Source organism: Genypterus blacodes, unplaced genomic scaffold (genome assembly GCF_046128005.1).
Source record: "Genypterus blacodes isolate CSIRO-AG114 ecotype Tasmania unplaced genomic scaffold, CSIRO-AGI_Gbla_v1 ptg000076l_1, whole genome shotgun sequence".
Taxonomy (NCBI): domain Eukaryota; kingdom Metazoa; phylum Chordata; class Actinopteri; order Ophidiiformes; family Ophidiidae; genus Genypterus; species Genypterus blacodes.
In genome coordinates, this window is record NW_027466885.1 from 1 (window position 1) to 20,132 (window position 20,132).

Sequence of the window (20,132 nt, forward strand, 5' to 3'; positions counted from 1 at the left end):
ACCATCACCATCACCGCCACCACCTCCACCGCCACCGCCGCCGTCGGCACACGCGTCTCCACGGACAGCCGGGCGCAGAGGGACGCGCTCCGGAAGTGCCTCTCCATCGGGATCCAGGTGTGTGTTCCAGACCCGCCGCCGCAGCACAGATGAAGGGCAGAGATTGATAGTTTTGAAACGTTTCTCCTCCTCCTCTTCTTCTTCCTCGTAGGTGGATCCGGAGGATGAAGGGCAGACGGAGGAGCAGTCCAAGTTCCAGTCCATAGGGATTCAAGTGGAGGATGATCGATGGTGAGTAGAGAGAGGAAGAGTGTGTGGAGCCAATGTGGGATGAGAGAGAGGGAGGGAGGGAGGGAGCTGACGCGCTGTACGGGATCTGATGGAGCAGCAGCTGTGCCCCCCTCCTCCTCCTCCTCCTCCTCCAGCTTAGGGGAGGGAGGTTGGCGTCAGAGCCCCCCCATACCCTCCCACACACACACACACAATATACACACACACACCAAACAGCCACCCACCCAATGTGACAGCTGGGCCAGAGGATGGAGAGGGTGCAGGGGAAGGTGGAGGGGTGAGTGAGTTGACAGCCATCTGTTGCTCCAGTCATTGTGATTCGGGCAGCAGACCCTTTTTTCTTTTTACGGCTGTGTGTGTGTGTGTGTGTGTGCGTGTGTGTGTATGAGTGAGTGTGTGTGGGAGGGCAGGGAGGAGAAAAGAGGAGGGAAGGTTTATAGAAAGTGTTTAGAGTGTGTGGAGCTCCGTGCTGTCACTTTGGCTCTTTTCTATCCCACAACGTGTTACTGTTATTTTAGACCAGGAAGCCCAGAGTGTGTGTGTGTGTGTGTGTGTGTGTGTGTGTGTGAGGTGTTTTAACGGGTTCGAGTCCCGCCGGGTCGTCGTCTGCCCCCCGCCACCCCCTCTCTCCTTCACACCGACCTTCTGATCGGGCCGAGGGGACGCCGACAAATTTAGATTTCAAAAGAGACGTCGGCTCAATCAAAGGTCACAGAGAGGGCCGCACACACACACACACACACACACACACACACACACACACACACAGACACACACAGAGCCTCACACACAGTCATGGAATGCGAGGGGCTTTCTGGAAGAGGAGGTTTCAGCTGACTAACCCAGCCTCTGAAAAGGCGGCAGAGCGTCCAAGTCAAATATTAACTTTTCCTGACACCTACAAGCGCCGCGCTCTGCATGTAACGCCGCCGCCGCCGCCGCCGCCGCCGCCGCCGACACAGAGACTCACGCTCGCCTCGCGTTTTCCGTTGGTGCGCGTATTGTTTACCTGCATGCGTGGCTGCGTGTGCATGACGCGTGCGTGCGTGCGTGTGTGTGTTTGACTGTGTGTGTGTTTGAGTGTGTGTGTGTGTGTGTGTCCTGGGAGGTCTGGGCGTGTTGCCCCCTACGTTGGATTCCCAGACGGTGAGAGTGCCAAACTCCTGCTGCCTTTCTCTCCAGCACTAAAACTCCCATTTGTGTGTGTGTGGGGTGTGTGTGAGTGTGTGTGGGGTGTGTGTGTGTGTGTGTGTGTGTGTTTGTACGCGGCAGTTATAGGTCATAACCTCACTGTGCTGTTTGTACAAGGTTTAAGCCTGAGAGGGGGGAGAGAGCTGCCAGAGCGACCAACGCTGCAAACAAGAGGGACATTATGGGAGCTACTTCAACTACATGTTATTAATTTCACTCACACACACACACACACACACACTCACACACACAAACACACACATATATAACGGAATAAATGCCTAGAATGTCAGGCCTTCACACAGTCTAGTTTCTCACTTTCGGTTGTGTTTCCCCTTCAGCGTTCAGCTTTGTTAGTGGAGGAATGAACAGGCACAGGTCGGAAGTCAGAAGTCGGAATTGTTTGGGGGTCGGGGGGGAATTCCGTCTCTGAGCGTTGGTTTACGGTTTGGGCTCGGCGGTCAGCAGATGGCTTTGCAGTCACGTGGGAGGAGGAACGTGTAGTGAGTAAAACACATGCAGGAGCATCTTGAAAACGCAATAAGAGGACGGTGAGACGCCTCACACACACGCACACACACACACACACCGTACTGAGGGTTAATCTGAGTGTGTGTGTGTGTCGCCACGTTCTGTCTCCTAACACGTCCGTCCTCTGGTGTAGGTGTGTGCGGTCTTGGCGAGTGTGTTCTGCCTGCAGATGAATGGAAACTGTGAAGAAAGAAAAGGTGAAGAAGAAACAACATGAATGGAGCCAGAACACAGACGGGTCCAGCTTCTGTGTTCTATCCCTCACTCTTATTTTCCTCTCGTCTCTCTCTCTCTCTCTCTCTCTCTCTCTCTCTCTGAACACCCGGCCCTGTTCCTTTGCTACCTCCATGCCTATTATGTCTGCCTCTTTGTCTCTCCCTCTCTCTCTCTCTCTCTCTCCCCCTCTCTCTCTCTCTCTCTCTCTCTCCGTCTGGGCCGTGTTTGGCCTTGCCCGCCGTCGCCCCTGCAGGAAGTTGTTAGCGCGGGCTGATAGAAAGCAGGCTGAGGTCATTAGAGCTGCACACCTGCTCGGAGGAGTTACTCTTTAACCACTGTTCACACACACACACACACACGCACGCACACACACTCTGTTTGATCTCGCTCTCCCTCTCTGTCCCGTTCACGGAACAGAGGAGTTGAATGAGAGAGAGGAGGAGGCAGAGATGAATGGGAGGCATGCAGGAGGAGCAAGGAGGTGATGGAGCTGCGGGCAGGACAGACTCACAACGCTCAGACGCACAAAGACTGGAGAGGAAAACATGCGACTCCAGGACAAATTATAGAGTGTGTGTGTGTGTGTGTGTGTGGCTCGCATTATAATCTGGCAGCGATTAGACGACTGGCTGTCAGACTCAAACTTTAGTCCCTCTGACGTCCAATTCATTACTGAGGTGGTGAGCTGCTCTGTAGCCAAGTGTGTGTGTGTGTGTGTATGTGTGTGAGAGAGTGTGTTTGCTCTTTGAGTGTGTATGCCTGTCTTGGCACATTGTGCAGAGAGACTTGGCAAAGGCGGTCTGACAGCGGCACAAAGCCTCTGAGCCAAACACGACATGGCACACCCAGCTGCAGAGAGGGTCCCAGGTGTGTGTGTGTGTGTGTGTGTGTGTGTGTGTGTGTGTGTGTGTGTACTATTTGTGTAGAGCAGGACTTGTGGTGTCACAGATAATTCACTGTATTTCTTCTGTAAAGGCCAGGTGGCACACGCACGCACGCACGCACGCACGCACGCACGCACGCACGCACGCGCGCGCGCACACACACACACACACACACACACACACACACACACACACACACCAGCTAATAATCTCTTTACACCTGTAAGAAGCCGGTGTAAACAGCATTACCATAATATGCTAATGTGTCCCTGCTGTTCCTGTCAGTGTTTACACTCTGCTGCTGTACTTCCTGTCCTGTAGCCACCGCAGGATGACGCGCTCCAACAGCGTGACCACGGCGGTGCAGGCCGACCTTGACGACCCCGCAGACGGCCTGGGCCAGCTGCCGCCCCCGCCGCCGCCCCGTCACTGCGCCACCATGCCTCGCCAGCACTCGCGCGACGCCTCGTCCTTCTCCTCCTCCTCCACCGTCAGCATCCAGGGCTCGGGGAACCACTACCACGCCTGCGCCGCCGACGACTACGGGGAGGCCGGCTTCGACCCGTCCATCCTGCCCCCTCCCGACCCCTGGATGGACGCCGCTCCCGAGCCGGACGCCGGCGTCCTGGAGGCGGTCAGCCGCTCGGTGTGCCCGAGAGACGGACGCTGGTTCCTCAAGCTGCTGCAGGCCGAGACGGAGCGCATGGAGGGCTGGTGCAGGCAGATGGAGCGGGACGAGACAGAGAACGAGCTGTCAGAAGAGAGTGAGGGAACTTCTACACACACACACACACACACACACACTGCATTCATCCATCCTTTACACACACACACACACCACGTAGTAGTCTCTAACACAGCGCTCCTTGGAGGCGACGATTTGATGTAACACACTCACAGACCAGCGCATGTCTACACACACACGACACACACACGCCGCTCTGAGCAAACAAGCCGCGGGCGTCGTACTTGTACCTGTCCTAACTGAACAACCGATTCCTCGGCGTCATTGGCGATGCAGCTCGCGTGCTGTTATGGTTGGAGGCGAAGGATTCACAGAGGCTGTCTCAAGGTTACGTCTCCCCGATCCCTCGCTAACACAAACACACACACTTTCTTTCTGTGTTTTTGTAGTGCAGATTCATTACTCCCCCCTCCCTCCTCCTCCTCCTCCTCTTCCTCCCACACGTTCTGATCCTAGTTCTTCTTCATGTTTGAGACACGTATCCTCTGTCAGTTCCTCTCTGGAGCTTTGTGCGGTGCGACCTTGTTCCTCCTGACCTCAGACAGCCGTAGACCCAAAGCGTCTGAAGGAGGAGAAACGTGGCGGAGGAGAGGAGTAAATATGTAAATGAGCGTGTGGCATTTTAGCAGCTTCTTCTACTTATTGATTAACGGTTAGGAGTGATTGATAGCCGTGATCTATTCGGCTCCTGCAGGCTCGGCCGAGTGGAATCCTCTCTTGTTGTTTTGCTGCATTACTGATGCACCTTCTCCACTCAGCTGTGTTACATGCCTGCAGTCTGCTGCTGTGTGAGTAATTGCATTGTGCGTGCGTGTGTGTGTGTGTGTGTGTGTGTGCGCGTCTTTTCTGCAGTCCACGGGAAGATCCGCAGTGCAGTGGGGAGCGCCCAGCTGCTGATGTCCCAGAGGTTCCAGCAGTTCCGGGAGCTGTGCGAAGAGAATCTGGTATGTGTCACCTCATCCCACTGCATGCTCCCACAGCCCCCTCCTCCCTCCCTCCCCTCACACACACACACACACACACACACACACAAGCACACACAAGCACACACTGACATCATCCTGCACAAATCATCCTGACAGGCCGGCTCGCTGCTCATTTACTATGCGTGGAGCAGCGGTGGATGTTCTGCAAAGCCTCGCCGGCGTCCACACACACACACACACACACACACACACACACACACACACAGAGAGGAAGTTACAGCGTGGAGACAGAGGCTGTGCCAACATGAAAGCTCACACAAACACAGATTTCTCGTATTTTGGTCCATTTGCACGTTGAAACAAGACAAGAATCCTGTGTGTTCCTCTGAATTTTGATGTAACATAACACCCCCCTCTACACACACACACACACACACACACACACACACACACACACACACCTGCTGTAAGTCTCAAACAAAAAGACATTCTGCATCAGGATAAACTTAATCTTACGTAATCAATAATAAAGAATACAATATCGTGATTGTTTTATGTGTGTGTGTGTGTGTGTGTGTGTGTGTGTGTGTACTCAGAACCCAAACGCACACCCGCGGCCCGTCTCCCAGGACCTGGCAGGTTTCTGGGACTTGCTTCAGCTATCCATCGAGAACATTAGCCTGAAGTTTGACGAGCTGCACCAACTCAAAGCCAACAACTGGAAACCTCTGCCCCCCCCACAGATTCAGGTGCGGACACAGGAAGAAGAAGAAGAAGAAAACATCAGAATAACATTTCAACGATCATAACTCATTTAAACATGCTTGATTAGACCTGCATGCTGTTCTCATTTATTAACACGTTAACCTCAGTGGAAATAGACATTGCTGTTGCATGCACGTGTGTGTGTGTGTTACGCGTCACACCGCCTGCCTGACATCACCGCGTGTCTCTCATGTGTCGTGTTTTGTCTTGTTGTCGACAGTGAGCTGCTTGTGAGACGCTTCTCTGCCTGCCACTCACCGTTGGGGCCCGCCTACCTCCAATGGTCGCTCTTACCTCATGCAAAGGCGCGCTAACCCCGCCCCCCTCACCCCACCCCGCACCAAAATGGCTGCCATTGTGACCCATAACCTCATTCAAAGTGCATGCTCTGACTTCACGGCTTTGACCGTCTCTGACCCTCGCGCAGAACAGAAAGTTGTGTTTCCGTGGTCTCGGTGTCTTTAAGACTGTTTGTCCTCCCTGTCCAGGAGAGACGGATCCCCCCTCCCGTGCCAAAGAAGCCCCAGAAGGGCCACCCTCCCCTGGCCAGGGATCGCTCGCTGGAGAGCTCGGAGCGCCAGCGGCTGGAGGCCCGCAAGCGCCTGCTGGCCGCTAAGCGCGCCGCCTCGGCCCGACAGAGCTCCGCCACCGAGAGCGCGGACAGTATCGAGATCTATATCCCCGAGGCTCAGACCAGGCTCTGAGACATACACACACACACACACACACACACACACACACACACGTCTGACACCTCACACTCACACAGCATAAACACAGTAGAACGGTACGGCTAGGGTGCTAACATTACGTCATATTTGAGGACGATTTGTATGCTTATAGTATTTATTTCTTAATTTATTCTGCTCATCTCCTCCTCCCAGCTTTGATGTAGCACCTAATAAGCCCCTCCCCCTACGCCCCCCCACCCCCTTAGACCAAATACTGCATCAAGTGACCTGCGAGTACACAGCGAGCCAGGTGTAGCACAGCAGTGACCTGTATGAGTGTGTGTGTGTGTGTGTGACCGACGGATTCAAAGTCAAAGGGATGGAGGCGGGGAGAGACGAGAGCACAAAACGGCCTCTGTCTCAAGAGGCAGCGAGCAGGGGAGGGGAGGGGCCATACTGACCTGACAGAGGAGAGGTCAAAGGTCAGATGTTAGATTAGTTTTGTGCAAATATGTGAAAGAATCAAAACAACTATACTACCATGCGTGTGTGTATGTGAGTGTGAGTGAGTGTGAGCGTGCGTGTCGATTACATCGTGCTTCCTGCCTTTCGAGGTCCGGCGGGTCGTCGCTCTCGACTGACGCAGCAACGACCACCTGTACCGCGGCCTGTGCATCACTGGACCCTGAGCGGAGGAGCGGCACAGTCGTCTCTGTTTCCAAATCGCTTGTTCTCTTGTTTTCGTTGCCGTTTCAGCCCAATACCCGAACCTATATCTCCTATATGATGTGTTATTGACTACCAGAACTGCAAAGGGACTACTCCTCCTCACTGTGTGCACTATCTCTGCCTCACAAACAAGCAATTACACGAAGGTCACCTGGAAAATGTAGGATTTCTAACCTTTTTTTGTATTTAATTTATTGATCAGCAGCGACGACTGTTTGTGGACGTTGTGATGTATGGATACACACTGACACACCCACACGGAGCCACACACACACTGTGTTTACTACGTTGGGATTTCCTTTTTTTCTGTTCTCCAAGAGCATGACGTCGCACCTTTTTTTTTGTTGTCTTTCCGTTTCAGCGATCAGCCTTAATTTCTGACACGACAGTCGAGCACAACAACAGTCTCAGGGGAAAGAAGAGTGTGTGTGAGAGTGTGTGTGTGTGTGTGTGAGAGAGAGAGAGAGAGCGGGAGAAGGATTCAGCGTTTAACTCCTTGTTGCCGTTTGTGTGTGTGTGTGACCCCACGCCAGGTTTCGTCTCTTATACAAACCCCAGTAACCAGTATAGGATGTGGATGTGTAGAATACAGGAAGTAGCGTCCCGCCCTGTTCTCTTCTTCTTCTGCTTCTTTTTCTTATACGTGACGCCGTATTTTTTCTGTCAGCTGCTCGAATGTGGAGACAATCTTCGCGCCGGTTTTCGCCAGTCACACAGTTTTTGGCGCCCAGGATGAGCAGGATGTGGGTGGGGCGCGTTGGTCTACACGTTCCTGATGTTTGGTTGGAGGACGCTCTCGTGCCATCGGGTCTCTATAGCTTCACTGATTGATCCCTGTTAATCGTCCCCCGGAGTCAAAACGTTCCTACCTGACACTTTTTTCACAACGAGAGAGAGAGAATTCTGGATTTAAGGTGACGGCGCTCACACAGCGATGTAACCGATCAGTATGGTTCATGTTTCCTTTAGTCGCTCGGTATACATTTTTGAGAAATTACCTAAAAGTAACAATTGTTCTTCTATCTACTGTTTTATGTAGATCAAAGGTCATTTTAGAGTTTTTTGGTTGTTTGTTTGTTTTTTTACTTTGGAACTCGTATTTAAATTGAATTGTCTGACTTCTTATTTATTTCTTTGTTCTAATAACATATCAGTGTGTCTCTCCTGGTATAGCAGGAGGGTCAGATTGTTTGGATTGTGGTTCATTGCCAAATTCGAGCGTCACTCCGGGCAGTTCTAAAGGTTTGTGATGTAGTTCTGATATAACGGAGAGTAAACATTTGTATATAAATGAATGTTTCACTGTGTAAATGTAAACTAAAAAAAAAAATCCCAATCAAATAATATATTAAGCAGATATACATTTTGTAATTAATGTTATTACACTGTTGATGTTCTGGCACGTGTATGAGCTCTTATCGGCATTAAAAGGAAACTATCATTGCCATAATTCTGTTGTGTCGATTCCCGTTGCTGTTTTTCCTCTCCACGTGTTTTCAATTGGAAGGTAATTAAGCAGATTACAGGGCCGCAGCCTCGTGTTTTCAGGGCATTTCCCCTCCGCAGGGGCGGGCCCCCGTAATTAGCCGCCACTTTTGGGCCCTTTTGGTTTTGCCTCGTCACTCGTGTGCAGAGGAGCGTCTGGCGATTCGTCACTCACACATCAAGGGCGCCCCGGGGGAGGCGTTGCGGTGACCTCGGTGGAACGGGGTTCAGTGGGGGGGCAACGGGAAGAGGGCGTCATCTTCACAGGGCAAGCTGGGGGGGGGGGCGACAAGCAACTTCTGGGTTTGGATCCGAGCCATGTCTCAGTTTATGGATGCATCCTTTGAAGGTGGCAGTGGAAGGCCACAGCCGTTCACTAAGGGAGGATCCTTCCAACGTGAAGGAGCAATGCAGCTGTATGGTTGCCATGTAAACCTACTGAGCTCCTGGACCTACAGAGCTATGGGACTTTCTGACAGGCGGCGTCTGAGCATTTGAAAGCTGCAAACAGCCCCCGGCACACACTCACGCTACATCTGCAGGCAGTTAGCTAATGTTCTCGCCGAGATCAGTCGCCCGGAACGGCGGCGGGCGAGGCTGCAGCCAAACGCAGACGACAAATCCCACCGAGGCCAGACGGAGCGGTTACACTCCTGCACGAGGAACAGCTGTCAAAGTTCTTAACGGCCTTACATCCACTCCGCTGAGACGCAGAGGCACCTAAACATCCACTGCTTGCAGGAAACCAGTGCTGTCTGCTTCCCCTCCCTCCCTCCCTCCCCCCCTGAGTTAATATATGCAGGATTATGCTAATTTAACCGTCATGGGGCTGCTGCAAACCTCTCACATGCAGGAATGTCTCCTATTCCAGAGAAAGACATGAACTAAACAACCAAAGACGTTCCAATCTTTGATTCTGGACACTTTCTCCACTTCTTTACCCTCCAAAAAGCTCCAATCTGACATCTATAATCCTCAGAGTGCGCTGGATGGAAACAGGAGGGAGACATTGTGAGGCAGATTAATTCTGAGATGTAGAAAAACAAAAACTTTATTTAAATCCCATGTGACCCCCTATTTGCCACAAACATTGCACAGTATGAAAAGGAAATCACATCATTGGGCGCGGTGTCACATTAACTATACACGTGGTCCTATTATACATGAAGAGATGCAGGTTTTTTGGTGATTTCATATTGCCTTTGTCTTTGTCAGACATCTGTAGTGTTTATAATGGTACAGTCCACTGGCCGTCGTATTCGCTGAGTGATGGGGTGAAGGCTCGGACTAAGAACCTGCTACATTGGTCATCTGGAAAAACATGAGAAACGCCCCGAGAGGCGGCGGCGCAACGAAAAACGAGTTTAAAACAAAACAAAACAGAAAAAAACAAAAAAAAGCACAGAGGTTTATTTTTTATCTTTTAAAATAGCTAAAAGTAATAGTAAAGTACAAAAACAAAAAAAATCAAAACTATACTCATACTCGTGAAGACATTTTACTACAGTAGTGAATAAAGTTTGTCATAGATGCCGAGAGCAACGTATGTGTAAGACACTGAGATGACCTCGCTCTCTCTCTCTCTCTCTCCCTCTCTGCCTTAGTGTGCAAACGAACGAGGCAGAACCCAATCGGTCGGGAAACTGATCGCTGAAATGTAACGGTGAGTCTGTGGGCGCCCGGCGCGTGGAGGAGGTCGCGACCCCTTCGTCCCCACGCCGCCTGCCGCCACGGTCTCTGCTAAGGGGGAGGGGCCAAGTTGTCCCCCCCCGCCCTCCGGAGCAGATTACATAATGGAAGAGACGTAAGACAGGCAGCATTCGTCGGATTACATTTTTGGTCCCTGTGTGCAAATAAGATACACATGTAGAAACATACGCATGTATATGAAATGAATAAACAACTTACAGCCAAGGCACCTCGATACAGTTTGTGTTTCTTGTCAATAAAAAAACATCCTCATCAATTTTGATTGGTATACCAAAAATAGAAATGATCAGGCTTTCGTGTGGATTTGTTCTCTGTCGCGCGCAGACAAAAGTCGCTGAACTCTGAAAGAGCTCCACGGTCCAGAGACAGAGTCAAGTCTCCCTTTACCTCCTCCTCCTCTTCTCCTTCTTCGGTCTCGTGCTCCCTTAGGAGACCAGCTGTTTGGCCTGCATCTCCATCTCTGCGGCCCGCTTGAGGGCCACGTCCACCAGGAGCTGGAAGCCGCTGAAGTCCTGTGTGAGGTCTGGAGGGGTGGGGGGAGGGGTGTTGAAGAGCCCGCTGCGGGGGCTCAGGTTGCCCTCCATGCCGGTGCTGCTGGGGATGGTGGTGGTGGTGGTGGTGGTGGTGGTGCCCGGCCCTTCCTCCCTGCACCTGAGCAGCAGCTGAGCCTGCAGCAGCTCGGCCGCCCTGTCAGAGTTAATGCCCGGTGGCGGCGCTGAGGGGTGGCAGCTCGTGGGGCTGGCCTGCATCGCCGCGGTGACAGTGGTGTGACAGATGACAGACGGACGGGTGGGCACGGGAGAGGCGGAGGTAGGAGAGGGCGTGGAGGGCGACGCGGCCTTCCGCAGGACGCCAGGGGCAATGGGCTCAAAGCTGGAGGGGTGGAGGATGCGCTTGTCGTAGCTTTCCTCCACGCCAGCCGCCGCTGCTGCAGCAGGGCTGCCGGTGTGTTTGGGAGACTGGGAGCTGTCAGAGAAGCTGTCGCCCGCCTTGCTCCCTTTCCTGGAGATGGTGAACTGGTTGGGGTCTTTGCCGTCTTTCCTCAGCATCTCGGGGAGGAGTCGCCGCCGTGCATTAATGAACCAGTTGCACACCTGCAGGGGAGCAGAGAGCAGAGTTTGTGCTGTGAGCTCACGTCTTTCCACCGTGCAATTAGATTGAAAAAGAAAAGGGAAAAGAAAAAAAACAACAACAATGGCGGGTTCTCATTCTGCTGGTGCTCTTTAACACCAGGTGCAGTTTTCAATTCAGCATGAAAGAAAAACACACAGATGGTGCACCAGCATTTCCTGTTGAACCCTTTCAGCTCGGGTGAACGTGGATAAGATCTCACACTCACTACAAGGATTGATAGAGCCTCACTTTGCTGCAGTTAATTGTGAGCTATTTTTAATCTTGTATCTTTAAGTGTGTGTGTTTCATCAACTCTTTCCCGGTGCCAGTGATCACAGGCATCTCTTCCTCTCCCCTCAGCCGCTGCAGGCTAGTCGTAACTGGCTCGGCGAGGCTCGTAGCTCCAGCTATGTAAATGACTCTGCATTGTTCGCAGACAGCTGGGATGGAAAAGGGGCTGGAGGGAGGGAAATTCCTCTCAGAGTGCCTGAGCCAAGCCCACGGCACCCTGGGAGTTTGCTCACGCTGTCTCACAGGCGCTGAACGTTACAACAGAAACCTGCCGTGTGTGTGTGTGTGTGTGACCTTCCAATCCCTGTTTGGTGTGTCATGTTTTGTTTAGCGTTGTGAGAGAGGAAATGATTCACGCTCACGCCTCTCCGTCTGTGTATACCACCAGGCGTTCGCTCGCCCTCTTATCTCTGCTCGCCCTCTTATCTGCGTGCCGTACCTGCAGCGTGGACAGCTGAGTCTGCTTGGACAGCAGGGCTTTCTCCTGCTCAGAGGGGTAGGCGTTGTAGCGGTGCTCGTACAGCCAGTCCCGGAGGATCTGCACAGACTCCTTGGGCAGGTTCCCCCTGCGTTTCCTCTTGCCGCCGCTCCCGCCGCTGGACGACAGATCCAGGGGGACGTCCACGCTGTCCTCGTCGTCCGTCTCGCTCCCCGACAGCATCATCAAACCTGTGCGTGTGTGGGAGCAGCGGGTGAGCAATGAAGACACCGACAAAAGAACACAAATCACTGCTATGTCAGCTCACTCTCTCTCTCTTTGTCAGCTCGCTCTGCCGCAGCCGCTCTGCCAAAAGCTGTCTGGGAGGCAGCTGATGTGTCAGAGGCGAGCTGTCAAGTTTGGGCCATGTGATTCATGTAAGGCGTCAGGGAGGGTGTGAGGAAGAGGAGGAGGAGGAAGAGGGGGGACGCTAGGAAGGCTGATCTGATGCTGTGTCAGTTCTAATAAACCTGCCTGGACAAATACCAGCAGAGACCAAACACACACACACCTTGCACGCTTGGATACATAACACACACCAGGGTGACCACAGGGACACAAAAGGGGATTTCATCTTCATCCACATGCAGATTAAAGCCTTTTTTCCTTTTAATTTAATGTTCTGGGCACGTCTAATCAAAGCCAAATCAGGATCAAACAGGATTAGAATTCATTTTAATGTCAGGATGTTTACCTCTGGGGTGCAGAGGTGGATAGAGTTGCTTAGAAACCTACTTGTTTTGCTTTTAGTGAGTGGGCTAACAAGTTGGCACAAAGTGGATTTTAGGTTTTTTGGGGGGAAAGGAAATTTCAAACAAACTGCGTATTCTCCTTATCTTTAATGGAGCTTTGTGCGTTTAAAAAATCTATTCTTAAAACGGCGAAACCGGATCCAGAGGATATTCAACGCTCGGGGGCAAACAAGTGGGAAACGAGTAAGAAAGTTCCCAAGTGTGAGCAGCCAACAGGATGAGGTAATTACGTAGGCGAGTAGAGGGGAAGGGGGAGGGGAGACCTGTTGCAAATCAGCGTCTCCAGACTAAACAAAAGAATCCTGGGCTGCATGGTTCTTTGTATCCGATTCAAAAGTTTAAACTCGTAAATAGCGCGACAGACACCAAACTAATCCCTCTGAAATGTCGTTACTCGGACGAATATAGTGTAAAACACGTTTAAAACCGACGAAGAAGGTGTTTTTGGTTGAGTTTAAACAACTTGTAAGAGGTTTTCCATTGTGTGCGCGCTGCACCACGAGGTCCGTGAATGTAACAAACAGCAAGTTCCCACAATGAGGTCAGGGCGAACATTAGCCTATTTATGGATTCGGGATACGGTTTAACGCTGGATTTCCTGCGCAAATGACGTTAGAGTTCGTTAAACGTTTGAAAAAACCACACGAAACGCTGACTTTTAAACGCAGCGTGTTGCATTCATGTAACGCCTCGGAACTCTTTGTGACACAAGTGGCCAAACTTTTCAAAAATATTTCTTGTAGCGAAACTTTCTCAAACAGTTCGACTTAACCAACCGTCATTTAATTAAGACTTTTACTCAAACTGAAAGTGAGATTAGCCGAAATAAGTTTTGACCTAATTTATGTGAGCTAAAGAGCCTAATTACACAACAAGACAGCTCAGGCTCGACCACACAGCTGCATGGTGTTGTAGTTCCACTTTACGGTAAAAATCTGAACGTAAATATCAAAGGAGATGATTGAAACGTGTATCGATTTGACATTGCGCCCGCACATGGCAGAAAAAGCCCCCTGTCATGTCTGGAAAGGAAACAATAGGCTGCATGGTTTGCATTCGAGGGGGAAATCGCTGTAAATCGCTCTGAACGCTGCACCAGATCACCACAACTCACCACGAACCCGATGTTCCTTAAACGCATCAAACTTACCCTTTTTCGTCTTCATCTCTGTCCCGTAAATGCCCAGTTTGTCCTCGTCAAAAGCGATGAAGAATTTTTTTTTTTTCACTCCTTGCAGTTTTTTCCTCCTCTTCCTCTAGATATCCCCAACGTGTATCCGAATAGTCGAAAATCCTTCATCCACAAAAGTCGTTTCCCTCCTTTGTCGGACGGGGTTCTCCTCGTCTCGTCCCGTTTGTGTACGTTTGCTGACTCGAGGCGGGGAGGGGGGTTTACCTGAGATCTGCACGTCCCTCCGGAGCCCGTTTCTCTCATTGAGTGTGTGTGTGTGTTTGATCGTGGAGCTTTGGGTGACAGCTATCTTTGACAGCTGCGTGACTCAACGCACGGAGATCCTCCCACCGCGGAGGGCAAGAGGGAAGAAATCTCTGACATCAGCAGCAGCAGCAGCACGGCTCCGTTCCTCTCTGACATGGATACAGTACCGCCGCAGACCCCCCGAACAAAGCCAACAAACACCCTCCTAAGCACCGCGTCCAATTTTGTGAAACCGGCGGATTGGTAGTGAAATTACTCCGAGTCCAAACAAAAACAACAACAATAACAAGGGCATGCGGACCTCGTGGTCGACGACGAATAACGTCAAAGAAAAAGCAACACAAGGTTGCTATAGGCGATATTTGTCAATGTGGTGTGTGTTATTGTTTTTATTAACAATTTTGCGTTTTTATTTCCACGTTTTGGCGTTTTAATTAGTCTTATTACTACATTGTCTGTAATGGATCTACAATGTTTCTATGTTAGTAAATCGCATATTTGACTTTTAACCGTCAAATATTCTCAAGTGCTCCTATATTTGCACTTTGCGGTTATATTTGTATACTTTCCTCAAATATAAATAATATAATAAGATTTGATTAAATGTACATGTCTAAATGTATAAACAGTATATTTTGGTGTGTTAAACCGGGATGGTGAGCCAACCTTGAGGCAGCTGGAGGTCGGTGTATTAGTTCAGGTTACTAAATACGAAGCTACGGTGACGGAAACGATCAATGCCTTCATTTGTATGCGACTCACAACCTTGCGACAGCTGCTGTAGCATCGTCTCTGTGCATGCATTTGTTCCAGCCAACCGTTCATCTTTTCTATCCCCATCGAAAGCCAAATTTCGCCTCCACGCGTGGACTCGTGGTACTTCACGTGAACGCAACATGATATACCAAGCGACATCTGGCGCCATCGTATGGTTGTTATGTGATACTGCATTCCTGCCAATGGATTGTTATTGTTTTGGAAGTGATCAGAATTTAGATAAACTCCTGCCTTTAAGATGAATAACTTTAATCATCATCATAATATCAATGGATAATATTGTGTTATGTACTCTAAAAGATAGTTGAGTAGAATATTGTATCATTATTAACAATCTGTTTGTGTGTGGACAAGTTAACACTCACTTTGTGAAAAATAACCACATGTTGGAGGATATATTAGCTGTATATGAACAATCTGATACAAATTTAACAATGTAGTTGGCCAATTGACACTAGGTCTAATCTTTATTAGTAGTTCTACAGTAGTATTAGTAGCGTTCCAGTCAAGTATGTGATGATCAATATGTTTGAATATTTGTTTTTGTCAGTCCCATTAGGTTTTTAATAGTATTTGTGTGTAGATTTATGAATTCCAGAGTGATGATGGTATCCAGAGTGTAATGAGACCCTTTGAGAAAACAAATGAAATTATCTTAATGTTATCTTAACATTATACTTTGCCATGACAATCTTAAAATGAGGTTTTGAACATTCTCTGTAGTGGCATGATTTGTTTGACTGGTTTAGTGGATCATATCTCCTCTTCTTATTCAGGGTATGTGAATGATCAATACTGAGGTCCATGGTGGTAAGTATCATCAACGCGTCCATACTGGAATCAACACATAGATAAATACATGGTCTTATTGTAACGCATACTTGAGTTGTGCATCATCGCTCAGCACTGTGACACATCACATCCTTCACATTTGTGGCCCTGCAGTGAAACACCACTGAAAGAATCCTGAGGTCATAGCCTGAAAGCGGAGATCGACCAAGTTCTCTCCTGACAGCAGCAACAATACAGGATATCAGGCAAGTTTATCTGCAAAATAAAACCGTGAACTTATTATTCCTCCTTGGAAGTGTCTTCACAATGTTGACACGTTTCAAAATGAAATTACCGAGTTGATCTCAAGAAGTTCCGTCACACTTTTTGTCATGTTTGGCTCGAAAACAGGAAGTCAAAATCAATGTCACCGTGAATTAATGGAGTTAATGTTTCATGTTTTAGACGGAATTATTTATCACTTCTTCATTGTTCAATGTCCAATATCATTACTTATATTTAACTTCGATTACCTTTCTTACAAAACTTTGCAAACTTTGACGGTGACTTTATTTTGAAAATGCGTAAACGGAACACACACATAGGCGTTCGTCCTGACCGAGTTTGACGGCGGTGAGGCGTCGAGGGTCCGGTTACTCTTTCGGGGTCTAAAATTAGGGAGGCACCGTTACTGCTAATGACGCAAGGCACCTAAAGCAGCCCGTGTGTGTGTGCGCGCGTGTGTGTGTGTCTGTCAATGGTCGCTGGCCGGAGGACCACGGAGACGCTCCCTACAACTTTGCTGTTGTTGATGACACGTCGTGTATTTTTAGATGTTGTTGTCATGTTTCCGTAACAGCCCGTTCAGTATAAAGGACTCCGTCGACATGCAGCTGTACAACAGTTCGCTCACACACTTTCCCAGATCGGCGGGCAAACTCACCATAACTTCAACCGCCGGCTCCGATCACTCCCAGACCGGGACGACAGAGACTTCCTCCCCGGGACACACGCAGCCAGACGCGGCTTCAGATCCAGCTGGGAACGGGACTCCGGTAGACGACGCTGCTTCTTCCGCAAACATGCCCGCCTTTACCTGCTACGAAGCTTCATCCATGAGGCCGATCTACTTCACCTCCACCGCCGAGATATCGATCCGCCGGCCCGACGGCGTGGAGAGGACCGTGCCCGTCCACGTAGTGAGGAGGCCCAAGAGCAAAGCCTCATCCCCGCCTTCGATCCAGCACAATGGTGACAGTGTGATCAGTGATGATGATGATGATGTGATGGTGGACCTGATGGGACGCTTCCATAGGACAGATGAGGAGATTTTCCCAGATTGCTCCGAGCTGCTTGGGAATAACCTCCTGACCACCGGGAACAACATCCCCAGACCCAGAATAGAAGAGTTTAAGAGGATGGTGGGAATGTCCAGGGAGGAAGAAACAGTGGCAGCGGATAACGGCCCCTTCAGGAGCATCGGGTGGGCTCCCTTACATGAAGCAGGGCCCTTTTCCGCCACAGCGGCGGGTCAGTCTGAAGACCTCAAAGCAGAGGATGCCCGTGACCTCTCCGGTGCCGAAGTCGCCGCCCCCCCGCCGCCATCAGAGGAGAAGCGCTCCTTTGAGCTGAGCGTTCTGCAGGAGGCCCCGGCTCAGACCGGCCCGGAGAAGAAGGACATTAATGAGAAGGTCACTCGATACCTGGCAGAGGTGGAGAAACAGAACAAATACCTCCAGGAGAGGCGTAAATACAGGTACCACATCATTCCAGACGGCAACTGTCTGTACAGGGCCGTGTGCAAGGCCGTGTACGGGGACCAGGCCCGGCACGGCGAGCTGAGGGAGCAGACGGTGCACCACATCGCCGACCACCTGGACGAGTTCAACCCCATCATCGAAGGGGACGTGGGAGAGTTCCTGATCAACGCGGCTCAAGACGGCGCCTGGGCCGGATACCCCGAGCTCCTGGCCATGAGCCAGATGCTGAACGTCAACGTCCACCTCACCACGGGGGGCAGCTCGGAGAGTCCCACCGTCTCCACCATGGTGCACTACCTGGGGGAGGAGGACGCGTCCAAAGCGGCCATCTGGCTGAGTTGGCTCAGCAACGGTCACTACGACGTCCTCCTGGGCAACTGTCTGTCCAACCCGGAGTACGAGGACTGGTGCAGGCACTCGCAGATGCAGAAGAAACGGGACGAGGAGCTGGCAAAGTCCATGGCGGCCTCGCTGTCCAAAATGTACATTGAGCAGAACGGCTTTGCGTGAAAGACGTTGACCTGCTGTGAGACGTGACGAGTGCACTGTGCAGTAAAGTGCAGACATCTTATTTGCACATTGATTCTGCTTGCTTTCTAAGTGCTTTAACTTATTTTTATATGTTTTATACTGAAAAGGAAAGGAAGTGCAGTGCACATACTTTGGATTTTGTACTTGCCAACGTTGCCTGACTGTTACCAGTTACTACTAGTTGCCTTTGAAAGTGTGTGAAAGTGTGTGAGGAGCCCGTGCTGGTTTGGATAAAGCGGATGTGAGTGAAATGCTGTAATGCCGTTGCTATGCGGTTGTTGGCAGGCTGATGAGATTTATTTTTCTATTGTGCAGATCGAAGCTTTGTAGGCCGTCGCTGAAGCCTTTCACTGTTACATTGTTTCATATCTGTTTAGATCTTCCATGAAATTCCTCTCTGATAGTAAGTCCTCTGATTGATTTACATTATTTCTGTTCTTTTCAGGCTTTTGACTGGATGTTATAAAATAAAGTCTTGGGGAAAAAATACTTTGCAGTGATTTCATTTTCATTTTCACATAATCTGTCTCTGTTATCAAAGGGCTCAGTGCTGAAACCATGATGTCATCAGTTTCGTTTCAGGTGCAGAGGATAGGAGTCATCTACTAAATTGCAGTGCATTTAGGTTATCGGTCTGACAGGCAGAGATAAACACAACCTCTGCTCCCTCCTGCTGCACAAAAGTGAAAAGTGATGTTTTGGAATTTAGTTCATGAGCCGAGGTCTGCAGCCTGCGGCCTCTCAGCTGGGCCAGGCTGCAGACCTGTGGATTAAGTGACAGCAATGAGAATGCCAAGTTAAAGGAAAACCCAAAGACACACAGCTTAAAGGTACACACATTTGCAGAACGATGTGTGTGTGTGTGTGTGTGTGTGTGTGTGTGTGTGTGTGTGTGTGTGTGTGTGTGTGTGTGTGTGTGTGTGTGTGTGTGTGTGTGTGTGTGTGTGTGTGTGTGTGTGTGTGTGCATTAAATCAACACAATTTATGTCATTGTTTTGAAGAGGAAGAACTGAACCTAATACTGAAGTGACTTTATTTAGTTTATTTCACAGTTATCTATTTGTTATTCGAATTAATATTTATATAATAGTCAAAAATTGATAAATTATTGAGAAAAAGACATTTCCAGACGTTGTTTCGTCTTATTTGTCTTCTGTCTGTCTCCTAAAATGCTGCTCCTGTGTTGCTTTGCTCTTTTCCCTGCATGTTCCTGCGTGTTATTGGTTGCAGTACTGATCTCTACCAGCAGGTGTCACTGTAGCCCCCCACATGCACTTACATACGGAATAAAGATATAAAGTTAAGTATTTATTTTTAACATTAAAATTCTCAGGCCAGCTACATTGGTTACGTCATTATCGATCACTTAGTTTACTCTTTGACTTGAAGATGTTTTGATTAGAAATAGAAAAATGGTCCAAAATTAGATGTTTAATTCCCTATTTGTGTTTAAGATAACATTGTTTGATATTCCAAACTGTGGTTATTGCGGTTATATTTTACACTCTCTCCTAAAGAAACATTCATATCATATCTTTACAGCATGTACCATATCTTTATGGTACATGAATGTCCAATCCTCCAATAACAGGATATTACAGGCTACTGCATCACTTTAGACAGTTACAGTGTAGCTTAGATACACAATATGTTTACCCTCCTGCTTATTCTAATGCTTGTGTGCTGTTTCATGGAAGCATGGCAGTGGTGACGTCACCCTGCAGTCATGTGGACACAGGAAAAAAGTTTTAATCTTTTGAAACGCAGGAGGGAGGGAGGAGGTTCAGAGCTCCAGCCCGATCCTGCTCGACTCGGACGGACCAGGACAGGAGCTCCAGACCGGACGGCAGGTGAGTGCGGACACGACCACGCTGCTCCACCGCAGAGAGAGGGAGAGAGACACACGCACACACACACTAACACACACACATATGTCAATGACAGACTCTCTCCTCCGCCGCTGTTTGGAGTGTGTGTGAAGGATTCCCGTGGGAGGGGACGCGGTCACACCGGCTCGTCGAGGAGCGAACAGCCATCCGGAGAGTTACCGAAGAGTTTGGGACAAGCGGAGAGCAGC

At 49.8% G+C, this 20,132-nt stretch overlaps 3 protein-coding genes across 4 annotated transcripts; 2 read left to right on the forward strand and 1 right to left on the reverse strand.

Moving 5' to 3' along the window:
• Positions 1-3: 3 nt before the first annotated feature.
• On the forward strand, positions 4-8,387 carry LOC143006969 (disks large-associated protein 1-like; the record flags this gene model as incomplete). The annotated part of the gene is made up of 6 exons (XM_076158349.1): positions 4-117; positions 212-291; positions 3,435-3,877; positions 4,711-4,802; positions 5,381-5,533; positions 6,038-8,387. Coding segments are annotated over 6 exons (1,098 nt in total), but the record flags the coding sequence as incomplete, so codon positions are not given.
• Positions 8,388-9,459: 1,072 nt separating this feature from the next.
• tgif1 (TGFB-induced factor homeobox 1) lies at positions 9,460-16,787 on the reverse strand. 2 transcript variants are annotated; one of them, XM_076158235.1, is made up of 3 exons: positions 16,708-16,787; positions 11,988-12,217; positions 9,460-11,238 (listed from the first exon to the last, which is right to left on the reverse strand). In XM_076158235.1, exons 2-3 carry the CDS (start codon positions 12,210-12,212, stop codon positions 10,570-10,572), a joined length of 894 nt encoding a protein of 297 aa, XP_076014350.1. In that variant the 5' UTR covers positions 12,213-12,217; positions 16,708-16,787; the 3' UTR covers positions 9,460-10,569. The 2 variants fall into 2 exon arrangements, with proteins under 2 accessions (XP_076014350.1, XP_076014349.1); XM_076158234.1 differs by lacking the exon at positions 16,708-16,787 and adding an exon at positions 13,929-14,559.
• On the forward strand, positions 16,308-18,532 carry otud1 (OTU deubiquitinase 1). Its single transcript, XM_076158233.1, has one exon. It carries the CDS (start codon positions 16,598-16,600, stop codon positions 18,032-18,034), a length of 1,437 nt encoding a protein of 478 aa, XP_076014348.1. The 5' UTR covers positions 16,308-16,597; the 3' UTR covers positions 18,035-18,532.
• The last annotated feature ends 1,600 nt before the right edge of the window (positions 18,533-20,132 follow it).